The sequence below is a fragment of the Haliotis cracherodii genome, unplaced genomic scaffold, assembly GCF_022045235.1.
Source record: "Haliotis cracherodii isolate W230 unplaced genomic scaffold, xgHalCrac1.p SCAF_1, whole genome shotgun sequence".
Classification (NCBI taxonomy): domain Eukaryota; kingdom Metazoa; phylum Mollusca; class Gastropoda; order Lepetellida; family Haliotidae; genus Haliotis; species Haliotis cracherodii.
The window spans coordinates 22,419,853-22,432,650 of NW_027266264.1; the positions used below are offsets into that span (position 1 = coordinate 22,419,853).

General features: G+C 40.6%; 1 protein-coding gene across 1 annotated transcript in view; it reads left to right on the forward strand.

Moving 5' to 3' along the window:
- Positions 1-10,867: 10,867 nt before the first annotated feature.
- Positions 10,868-12,798, forward strand: part of LOC139454763 (uncharacterized protein PFC0810c-like) — a 34,998-nt gene continuing 33,067 nt past the window's right edge. Inside the window, exon 1 of the mRNA XM_071236426.1 lies at positions 10,868-11,617. Within this exon, the coding sequence (XP_071092527.1) occupies positions 10,868-11,617 (750 nt within the window). The remainder of the gene's footprint in view (positions 11,618-12,798) is intronic.

The window sequence follows — 12,798 nt, forward strand, 5'->3', positions numbered from 1 at the left end:
TGTCAAGAAATGTCATCTTTGTTTAGTTCGTACAACTCTACAGTTATCTCGTTGTGAAATGTTCATCCCACATCATCATGAATTTACCATTGTAACTTTTCAAAATCCAATTGACATACAATTTTAGCTCACACATCTTATCGTTTAAGTTACCGTCAGAATACACACTAGGAATTGGATAGAAAAGGCAAGATTTCCTTGTATTTTAAGTACGTCGACTTGTAATTTGTTTTGTAATGGTAGGGCAAGACATGCTTACCCTATTCGCGAACACCTGGTGTCATCACTGATATTCTGTGATCCATTCGTATAATATTAACCGTTATTTTGTCTTTCAGGCCTAATGTATCTGTTTCGGACACTGGTCATTCTCTGGCGTTGACGTTACATATTAAATGAATATTTGACTTACAGATTAGATTATAACCACCGTGTAAAGTGAGGAAGTATGGTTTTACGCCGCTTTTAGCAATATTCCAGCAATATCACGGCGGGGGACACCACAAATGGGCTTCACACATTGTACCCACGTCGGGAATCGAACCCGGGTTTGCTGCGTGACGAGCGAACGCTTTAATCACTAGGCTATCCTACCGCCCCTGTGAAGTGAATGAAACTGAACAACATTTAGCTTATAAAGGTAATGATGCATAGTATGTTAAGTATCTATTAAACGTCTAACGGGCGTGGGGTGGTCGGGTAGCCTAGTGGTTAAAGCGTTTGCTTTGGATCTTAAACATCCAACCACCTGGCACCATCGGTAAGTTCTATTTACCACTTACTATGGATAAACAATAGTAACATCTACAGAACTAGTCAATATGGATAAAACAACAGTTAGATCTACTGTTCTACTCATTTGAATAAACAATAGTAAGATCTACATACATCTCAATGTGGATAAACAACATCAAGATCTACATACTACTCAGTGTGGATAAACAACATCAAGATCTACATACTACTCAGCGTGGATAAACAACATTAAGATCACTATACAACTCAGTGTGGATAAACAACATCAAGATCTATATACAACTCCGTGTGGATAAACAACAGCAAGATCTACATACAACTCCGTGTGGATAAACAACATTAAGATCACTATACAACTCAGTGTGGATAAACAAAAGTAAGGTCTACATCCAACTCCATGTGGATAAACAACATCAAGATCACTATACAACTCAGTATGGATAAACAACAGCAAGATCTACATACAACTCCGAGTGGATAAACAACAGCAAGATCCACATACAACACAGTGTGGATAAACAAAAGTAAGGTCTACATACAACTCCATGTGGATAAACAACATCAAGATCTACATACAACTCCGTGTGGATAAACAACATCAAGATCTACATACAACTCCGTGTGGATAAACAACATCAAGATCACTATACAACTCCGTGTGGATAAACAACATCAAGATCACTATACAACTCAGCGTGGATAAACATCAAGATCTACATACAACTCCGTGTGGATAAACAACATCAAGATCACTATACAACTCCGTGTGGATAAACAACATCAAGATCCACATACAACTCAGCGTGGATAAACAACATCACGATCTACATACAGCTCCGTGTGGATAAACAACATCAAGATCACTATACAACTCCGTGTGGATAAACAACATCAAGATCTACATACAACTCCATGTGGATAAACAACATCAAGATCACTATACAAATCCGTGTGGATAAACAACATCAAGATCACTATACAACTCCGTGTGGATAAACAACAGGAAGATCTATATACTACTCCGTGTGGATAAACAACAGCAAGATCAATACACAACTCCGTGAGGATAAACAAAAGTAAGGTCTACATACAACTCAGCGTGGATAAACAAAAGTAAGGTCTACATACATCTCAGCGTGGATAAACAACATCAAGTCATTGTCTACATACAACTCAGTGTGGCTAAACAAAAGTAAGGTCTACATACATCTCAGCGTGGATAAACAACATCAAGTCATTGTCTACATACAACTCAGTGTGGCTAAACAAAAGTAAGGTCTACATACATCTCAGCGTGGATAAACAACATCAAGATCAATATACAACTCAGTGTGGATAAAAAACATCAAGATTTACATAATACTCAGTGTGGATAAACAAAAGTTAGATCTACTTTTCTACTCAATGTGGATAAACAACAGTTAGAGATATTCTGTACATTTGGATAAACAGTTAGAGATCTGTATTATTCATATGAATAAACAGTAAGATCTATACTACTTACTGACTGTGGATAACAGTTTGATCTACTGTACTACTCACTGGGTCTTAATTTAACATTAACTGGCATCGTTATTCCCCTCAAGATAAAACTACTACATCGCTAAATGGTCGATCATGTTTCAAGATACTTTCGTTCATTAAAGGAATGTCACGAGCTGAGGCAGGCCCTGAGACGCATGCAATATTTAGCATCATATATACCTCGGTATGTCACTGAGAGAACAGATGCGTTACGACTGCGGAAATATGCCGCGTTGAGGGTTTTCTAGGGAACCTGATCAAATAACTATGTCTTGCAGGCAACCAGTACTAGATCTGGATGGTTGTTGAACAATAATGCGAGCAATAATTATATGATCGTTGGGTGCCTAGGACTGAAATCTTCGCTGATTACATGAAACAAAGTTGGAGAAATGGCCTACTTAACATTAAACAGTGACTGAAGTTTGCGAAGGTTTAGCTTTTTTTTATATCACTTAACGAAATGAGACAATTGCCATATGTTTAACAGGACCTTTCTAGCAACACTCTATTAACACGCCTAATGAAACAGTGACGGGCTGGCTTTCTTCAATAACGCTGACGCCAACCGAGATAAGATCGTGGATGGATTCTCTCCTTCAGTCTCCCTCGGTGAGATCATACATAAAATCAGTTTATCCCCATTTCCGCTCTCGGTCCAATATCGCATATTTGCCATCAACATGCAATTGGTGTTTAAAAAATCAAAGGACGTTATACACACGACCTCCGCCTGTAAAAGTGTGTCTATCTACCTTTTAGAGGAATAAGTGTGTCAAGCACGTTGAGACCATCACATCCTTGTAGAAATACTTTAGACAAACGTGTTTACCTATCAACATTTCGGACAGATGTGTTGCGATTGAAAGACGTTTTTTTACCAATCGATACAGCTACTAAACACCCTTGTCCCTTGCTTAAAGTTGTGTCAGCCTCGGGGCCCATGACGTGAAGCAAGCGTATGATCTGCAATGCGTTGTCTTGATAAAAATGCTTTGTGTGTTTAGCGAAGACTCTCTCATATCATAGGTCAATGTTAATATCTACATCAAACTCCAAATGCTTTGTACGTGAACGAAATTTAATATACAAATGTACAAATGGTTACTTTTATTTAGGAAACATAATTTCTTCTTTAATTGGTTATATACATAAATATGTATTCAAATATAACCCTGCACAAAATGTATTTCATATTTTATTGAGCGTAGTTTCAATCATTTGGCATTGGCGATCAAAATACTAATCTGTATTTACAAAATATTCAAATAAATCATTACCAAATATATTCAAAGTTATTATTCTGTTAAATAGTTCTTGTCAAACTGTACCATTCATTATTCACATTCTACAGTTCACAAATGTGACCGGGGGGGGAGGGGGCTGCAGGAGGTGAGGGATAGATATATATGGTACACCAATGTGACCAAAGGAGTGGGGGGGACTGCAGGAGGTGAGGGATAGTTATATATGGTACACCAATGAAGACATCAGCTCATTATGCCAACAACGAGGTCGGTAAAAAAGTAAATAAACTGACCCAATGGCATTATGAAAACTGCAAATCCTCACTGGCGATACAGTTACACAGTTCACACGCAGTTCTCTTGGTTGCCGAATATATCTTCCTGTTTCTATGTTAAATTGGTGTCAACTACATCCAAAACCAGACAGGGCTAAATTTTGAAATTAACGTACAATTCGCAGCAAACGGATAATTTAACTATTGGTATATTGCCTTCACACGAAATACACTTTCTGAGATAAAAGATGAATTATAATTCCAAGATTGTTTCTCCGAAATATGATCAAATCCCCTAGAAAAGAGAATATATTTTATTTTTTATACTTATTATATTATAACACTTAAATATTTACATGTGTACGCGTAAGCAATGCTCGCCGAGTGCCAGATTCAGAGATGTTTCTGCCTTAGAAATGAAGGGTTTCTCCGACTTTGTCTCTGATATGCCGGGGGGACAGGGAAGGTGCGATAGCTGGATATAATAAAAATGCATTATCTGTAAAGAGATTCAGAATATATAAACTGAAGTCCGCTGTGTGATGTTCGTCAAATATGTTTCCTTAAAAACAGCCCATTTAAAGAAAGTCTTAATGTGACACATTATTCTCAAATATGTCTATGAGTGTTCAATATGATTGGATCGCCTCTGTAGTCTAGTGGTAGAGTATCTCAGTGGGCTAGCACTATGATATAGACATTATTCGCACTAGTACAAGCAGCCACACACACACACACACACACACACACACGCACGCACACGCACGCACGCACGCACGCACGCACGCACGCACGAACGCGCATGCACGTCGATAATCTTGAATGCCACGTCAAACCCCATTTCACCTCACCTCAATATGATCGATAGTTTTCGTAGGCTAGGTTTTGAATGGCTGAAACGGTTACAAGCTTTAAATCTATTTCTTATTCATTATAATGAATAAAATATAGGAATGTGACAGAATGTTATTGTTTGCAAATGTCAGAGAGATCATTGCTGCAATCATATACATACTTACGATCTTTATCCACTCAGAAACTTGAGGATAATGTACGCAATGAAGTATAACTGTGTTTACTTGATTATGTGAAAGTCAAATATCATAACAAGATCAGCCATAAAACAAGCCAAACAATGGGACAATGTTACATACAGTTGACCTACCCGTTTACACTTATCTGGGGGAGGTAGGGGGGGGGGGGGGAGACCCGTGACAATCTGGGGTAGAATAGGTCTTCAGCAACCCATGCTTGCCCTTAAAGGCGACTATGCTAGTAGTAAGAGGCGACTAACAGGATCGGGTGGTCAGGCTTGCTGACTTGGTTGATGCATGTTATTGATCCCAGTAGCGTGAATCGATGCTCATGATATCAATCACTGGATTGCCTGGTGCATAATTTACAGACAGCGGTCATATTGCAGATTTAGTTCCATCAGTTGCGTAATTACACCTGCAGAAGCGACTTAACATCACAACAACTCCTTAGTCTAGTGGTAGAGCGTCCACCCGGAGAGCTGAAGGCCAGGGGTTCGATCCCCGGCCGCGTCATACCAAAAGGCGTGAAGGGTGGTACTTATTGTTACCCTGTCTGGCGCTCGGCATTAAAGGGCTAACGCAAGGACTAGTCGGCTCGGGGTCAGTATACTGTGTTTCAGTGGGGTATTCATGTGCGGCATGGTTTCTCAGTGTATCACTGTAAATCGGCACCATCTAGTACAAGCAGCCACACACACACACTTGCATGCACGTCGCTATATAAGTGCAGCGTTAAACCCCATTTCACCTCATCTCACAACAACTTGCATAATGATTAATGTAAGAATGGGATCGGTGGGGTAGCCAGATGGTTAAAGCGTTCGCTCGTCTTGCAGGTTCGATTCCCCACATGGATGCCATGTATGAAGCGACTTAAACTATACTCGGTCACTGGTGTAATAATAGCGACGAAAAAGACCGAAATAACATCCAAATGTGACAAAAAAATATGAATTTTCAATTTCACTGTTGTTTTAAGTTCAGAAAAGACACAATTATGTTTCTAGGTTTGTCAGCACCATACCCGTGCTCGTGGGTTTCACCAAAGTGGTAAACGTCTGAGACCTGTATCACTTCGGCTTTCCTTTTCCACATTAAGCTGACACGCCGTGATATGACTGGAATACTGTTAAAAGCAGCGTTAAACCCAACTCACTCACTCACTCAGAGAAGACACAGAAGTTAATGTTTATGAAGGGCAATGGACAAGGTCCATACATTGAGATGATAAGTCTCTCAATGTGAGCTCAACAATTCAAGCAAGAAGTTTGCTGGATCATTATGGTGACACATATGGACGCATTATTATATACGACTCTTAGTTCTTATACACAGGACTTTAATTACTTTACAAAACAATAACGTATATTCAGCTCAATCTATTATTTTGGATGAGTTAGGTCATTGATGGGGTCAACTACGAACACTGGAAACAAATTCGATCCAAGATCATCACTGTTCCCATCAGTGTCTATTTACTTTCAGAAGTACATAATTCAAACCCGGAATATGGTATGTTTCAATAATACTTATGATTATACTTATATACTAATCATACTATATACTAAAATTAAACCTTGAAACCCATGCTCACGAAGCCGGGTACGTTTCCCGGTCCCGATTACGTCATACTGTGACTAATTCATGCATCTCAGTCACTGTTCCCATCAGTGCCTATTTACTTTCAGAAGTACATAATTTAAACCCGGAATATGTTTCATTTGGCGAGCTTTGCATGGTGTGTTTTAACAATACCTGCCACAATGATTAAACTGGAAACCCTTGCTCACGAACCCGAGTACGTTTCCCGGTCCTGATTACGTCATACTGTGACTAATTCATGCATCTCAGTCATCAGCAGCTAAATCATGATTCCATTACGCACACTGTCACCAGATCGCTATAGTTGTGTTTTTAATACTGAACACAAGAAGCAACCAAAGTAACAGTATTAATCATTCCAAGTTGTTTCAAACATTGTCGACAGGTGTGTTTGCAGATGAATAAAACAGATGCGATATTCTCAACGTGCAAGACCATTTCATTACTTGAGCTTCAGATTAACGAGTTTCAGATATTGTTCAATCAGTAGTGGGTGGGTGATCGCTGACCAAGAACGTTGATTTATGTTTCTGAGAGGTGTGGACACAGGGCTTCAGCAAAGATAACACGATGTAAAACCGACACTCGTTAAGTCACTTTTGGGGAAGTGTTATAATAGTCTTTTCTTTTGCTTTTCTACAGATTATGTTTTCATAAGAACAACGTTTAATCGTGGTAGCGCAACGTTTGGGACAAGGAAAAGAACGGGTACAGAGTACGACTACATACTGAAACCACGTATGCATATCCACAATAAGAAGTTGGCATCCAACTTTGTTCCCTTGAATCGTGTCATTGAGGATTAATGAAGAGGAATATCCCTCTGTAAAACTTGACAAAACGTCTGGTGATTTTTTGGGGGTTTTTTTTGGTTACTCGTCATTACTCGTCGCTATATGACTGAAATAATGCCGAATCGACGTTAAACTGTAACTCACCCACTACTCGTCAACAGCACTGTGGTGTAGCTATGCGATATTAGTCAGCAAGCTGTGCAAGTGATCTTGGGTTCGAATCTCTGGGAGGCACGGGAGGCCCAGTCGTCTAAGGCGCCGCGATTCGCTGTGCAGAGTTGCGTCCCTTGGGCTTGCCAGAAACCTATGATTGTGGGTTCGAATCCCGATTCGCCCCGATTATGTTTCTAGGTTTGTCAGCACCATACCCGTGCTCGTGGGTTTCACCGAAGTGGTAAACGTCTGAGACCTGCATCACTTCGGGCTTTCCTCCCACATTAAGCTGACACGCCGTGATATAACTAGAAAAGTGTTAAAAGCGGCGTTAAACCCTACTCACTCACTGGCTCACTCACTCGAATGTCGTATTCACCCAGATTATGATCACTGGCCAGAACCCCTGTAATTACGAAACGCCTGTACGTCACCCGGATGTCATTATCCATTAATTTTACTTTATAAGCCCATCTATTTCTTAGCACATGGATATCATACACTGCTTATACTTGCTTGAATATGTTGGCACTATCCTAACCCAACCCTGATTCTGACATTCATAATTTGAAAAAAGTATTAATTGTTACACACGTGTTAACAAAGACAGGCAGTGGCAAATCACTTTGTTTCGAATGTGTACCAGTTTTGGGAATGATCGCACCGCTTTCAAGCACAGTACTTGGGCGATTTCAATTTAAAACTTGGAAAGACTTAGAAAATACTTGTCTTCGCTTAACTGGTGAAAGAACTTCAGCGCAAATTCGATAAAGCTATGGCAGCGGCTATGTTTTCGGAACCCGGACGTTAATTTTGTGAAACGTTCGCTGATTGGACTATCCATATGTGCGATAGTCCAATCATATTTAGCACAGAAAAGTAGGCTTGATGTGGCAAGGATGGAAACTAGACTTTGATAAATAAGCTAGTGGTCGCCCATACCTTTGGAAGATGGAAGAACCTCGACCTTTTTCAGCACGTTGCCAAGCTCTCTTGCAGAGCCTTGTTGGTTTCATACACGTGCAATCTTAATATAGATTTAAACATATTAGAAACAAATATGCTAAATGCTGCTTTCAATCAGGCCAAAGTTTCCAAATAACCACTAGAGAGAAGCTGCATGTCTCTGATGACAACACGCGGGACAGGTACGTTGAAAGACGTTGACGGTGCATGACGTTGCTGTACACGATGACGTCTCCCAACGAAGTAGGAGGAGGCGAGGAGATGGGGCTCATACGAGGACAATGAGATCTTAAGAGCGCCGCTGATTTCCGTCCAGTTATAACCTTCATAGCAAGAGTTCTCTGACGAAATCAATGACATCAAACCGAGCCATCTCAGAAGGTCCTCCGTAGACTTGAATGCACGTCCGATCCGTGTTCACGCCAGGAATAGTACCTGTCCATAAAGATGAAACCATTGCTATTTGTTTCTGTGTCATCTTAGATTTGTGTCTGGACTGACATTGGTGCTGTGGACTAGCTAGTGTACAGCTCTGGCCAAGGTTCATAACCCCAAGATCGTACCTCCCTTACTATGATCAAAAGAACGGTAGACCTTGAATAAATATATTACGCCTTGAAACTTCAATCCAATATAGAAGCCATGCTATATATAACATCAACGCAAAGAAATAACCATTCTCGACTATCCATCGAAACAGATTTCATTGAGCGTAAACGGATCACTAGTTTAGTGATGACACCATGTGCTCCCCAAAAGGGCAATACTGTCCAGCACTACCAGCAGCCACCAACACAGGTTGCAATAAAAGTATGTTTGTTGCCACACCACAGTACTGCCATGCGACTGCGGCCTGAAAACAAACCAGACAATCAAGTGATGGACCAAAACAATACTCGAATACCAACTGTCAACATTTGGATCGATTGCTACAGTACTGAAAATATTATGATATGTATCATCGGATTTTACAAACTGAACGAATTTCTGAACATGGTTTAACCTATATTTAACTACTCAATGTAAACCAGACTAGCTTGAGTTTGCATGTGTTTGTGACGGGTGGGACAGTATACGCTCCCCTTTTCACGAACACCTGCTATATCATCACTATTTGATAGTGATTTTACAAAGTCATGACATAGTCGTATTCGTACAATTGACTCCGCTTCAAGCAGAGAGTTCCTATGATCATAGACAGGGTTTGTCGCTTCTATCTAATGCTTGTGAAGTAAAAAAACAACTATTCAAACCAAATGTTTCCTTCTCATCTTGAACTGCTCTCCTTCGTTATTATGAGGAATTAAAATATAGACATTTTATGGATTCAAAAAACACCATGCCTTTACAGAATAACAGAATATGTTTAAATATAGTTCATAACTGTTTAAATTTTAATTTGAAATGATTTTTTTTCAGATAGACCCGGGTTCGATTCCCCACATTTCGTAATACTTCAGACCAAAGGGATAAGTTTGGAGTTACGTGCTTTTAAAACATCGCAGAATGTCATAAATAAGAACATGATGACAGCTACACCCGCCTTTGAGTAGGACGAGAGGGCAATACGATATGCACAAAGTATTAAATACACAGTTGACAATTGAAGTATTGCCGGACAGTGCTTAGTTAATCGTGTAACAGCTATTATTGGTTTGATCCTCAGGAGATAGTTCTGAGTGTGTTACTGCTTTCAAGGTATCCTTGTTGCACATCCGTTGGTCGCACTACGAGAGACATGAAAGCAATTCATTTAGTTCAACAGCCAAGTTGCTAAAACGTTTGATTAACGTAAAGCAATGAAGAGACGGTTACCGAAACATATTGATGAATGATGGATTCAGCATGATATTTTTTGAGTAATTTAATTTGTCCAACTAGTAGTATGTGATGTGATAGAAACATACACGATGGACGTTGTTGGTTCAAAACAGAAGTTGGCTGGTGGTATTTAAGAACCACGCGGTGAGTACAAAGTAATTTTACAAGTCACTATTTATGCTTTATATAACAGGTAGGACAAACTATAGTTGATGAAATGCTGCCAACATAAAAAAATATGTATGAATGCATTGATATCCATCAGCTAGTTCCTCGTTTATTCAACAAAACGCTCCGAAATTGGAGTTCCACAGGTATTCAACCAAATCACCTCACTCACTCAACATACGAATGTATAAAGCATCCGGGATGCGAAGGAGCTGCTGATGGTGTTGTTATCAGAAAGGCATTGGAGTTGGCAATTGGTCACAGTGTCTCTGTGTTCTCTGGATTACCCGAATGTTCTCATCCTGCTATTACACAGTGCACCAGGTGAGCACCGGAAGACATTCACACGAAGAGATCTACTCCATCAAGAATGGAAGTTAATTTTTGAAATGAGATGTCTTATTGCTTAGTTTTCGTATAGGCCATGTCGGAATGTGACTCTTCTTAACTGAGATCAGCAGTTTAATTCTGTCTGCTTCAATTACGAAAGAGACAATTACAATGACAACATCAGCCTCGTGTACATGAACAACACCTGCCTCGTGTACATGAACAACACCTGCCTCGTGTACATGAACAACACCTGCCTCGTGTCCAAGAACAACACCAGCCACGTGTACATGAACAACACCTGCCTCGTGTCCAAGAACAACACCAGCCTCGTGTACATGAACAACACCTGCCTCGTGTCCAAGAACAACACCAGCCACGTGTACATGAACAACACCTGCCTCGTGTTCAAGAACAATACCTGCCTCGTGTACATGAACAACACCTGCCTCGTGTTCAAGAACAACACCTGCCTCGTTTACATGAACAACACCTGCCTCGTGTACATGAACAACACCTGCCTCGTGTACATGAACAACACCTGCCTCGTGTCCAAGAACAACACCAGCCACGTGTACATAAACAACACCTGCCTCGTGTACATGAACAACACCTGCCTCGTGTACATGAACAACACCTGCCTCGTGTCCAAGAACAACACCAGCCTCGTGTACATGAACAACACCTGCCTCGTGTCCAAGAACAACACCAGCCACGTGTACATGAACAACACCTGCCTCGTGTTCAAGAACAACACCAGCCTCGTGTACATGAACAACACCTGCCTCGTGTTCAAGAACAACACCTGCCTCGTGTACATGAACAACACCTGCCTCGTGTTCAAGAACAACACCTGCCTCGTGTACATGAACAACACCTGCCTCGTGTACATGAACAACACCTCACCTTTTGTCGAACACCTGGTATCATCACTATTTGGTGAGGTGAGGGGAAATTGGGTTTAACGTCGCGTCCAAGATTATTGCACTTATATAGCGACGTGCATGCACGTGTGTGTACGTGTGTGTGCGTGCGTGCGTACGTGCGTGCGTGCGTGCGTGTGTGTGTGTGTGTGGCTGCTTGTACTAATCCGGACTGATGCCGATTTTTAGTGCTAGCTCACTGAATACCATGCCGCAGTTTAACATGAATACCCTTACTTAAACACGGTATACTGACTCCGAGCAGACCAGTCCTTGTTTTAGCCCCTAAATGCCGAGCGCCAGACATGGTAACAACAAGTACCATCTTTTAACGTCTTTTGGTATGACGCGGCCGGGGATCGAACCCCGGACCTCTGGTAATGATTCAGTAACACGTGCTCATGATATAGTCGGTATCGGATTTCTGACTACTAAAATACCTTCGTCCCTTTCATGTAAATCAAATGGAATGGTGTGTATAAGAGCGTATTTGAATTGATTTCAGGTGAGTAAAATGAATATTATCATATCAACTTCCCTAACCTAACTAATTAGTGTTTTATTTTATTTCGGGATAATACCTTCCAGATATGTACAGATTAACACAAGAGACCAAGGCATTACTCCAGTGGATGTACAAAGCCCGAACTAATTGTCATCAAATTTGAAACAAGTTGTCAAGAAAAAAAGGAATTGCTGCCACAAAGAATACATTGTTGCAATGCATTTTTCTTTCAAATAATTCAGGCTCACAGTTTTAAATAAAAATATATGTGGTTTTGCAGCTGAAGCTCCATACACAATCCCAGCCCCAAGAATATCAAATTGTCGGTCCCTTTTTACACAGATAATAAAAGATAATACATTGCGACCAGTAACTGTAGGACAGTAATAGTGGATGGGTACACGTGCTTGTGTACATTGTCAAAGGACCCATGAAGATCTGGGGTCATCATCAACCCATGCTTGCCGTAAGAGGTGACAATGCTTGTCATAAGAGGCGACTAACGGGATCGGGTGGTGTCGCTCGCTGACTTGGTTGATGCACGTCATCGTATCCTAATTGCGTGGATCGATGCTCATGATGTCAATCACTGAATTGTCTTGTCCAAACTCGATTATTTACAGACCGCCGTCATGTATCTGGATTTTGCAGCGGCGTTAAACATCAAACAAACATTGTCAAAGTCCAGGTAACCCTT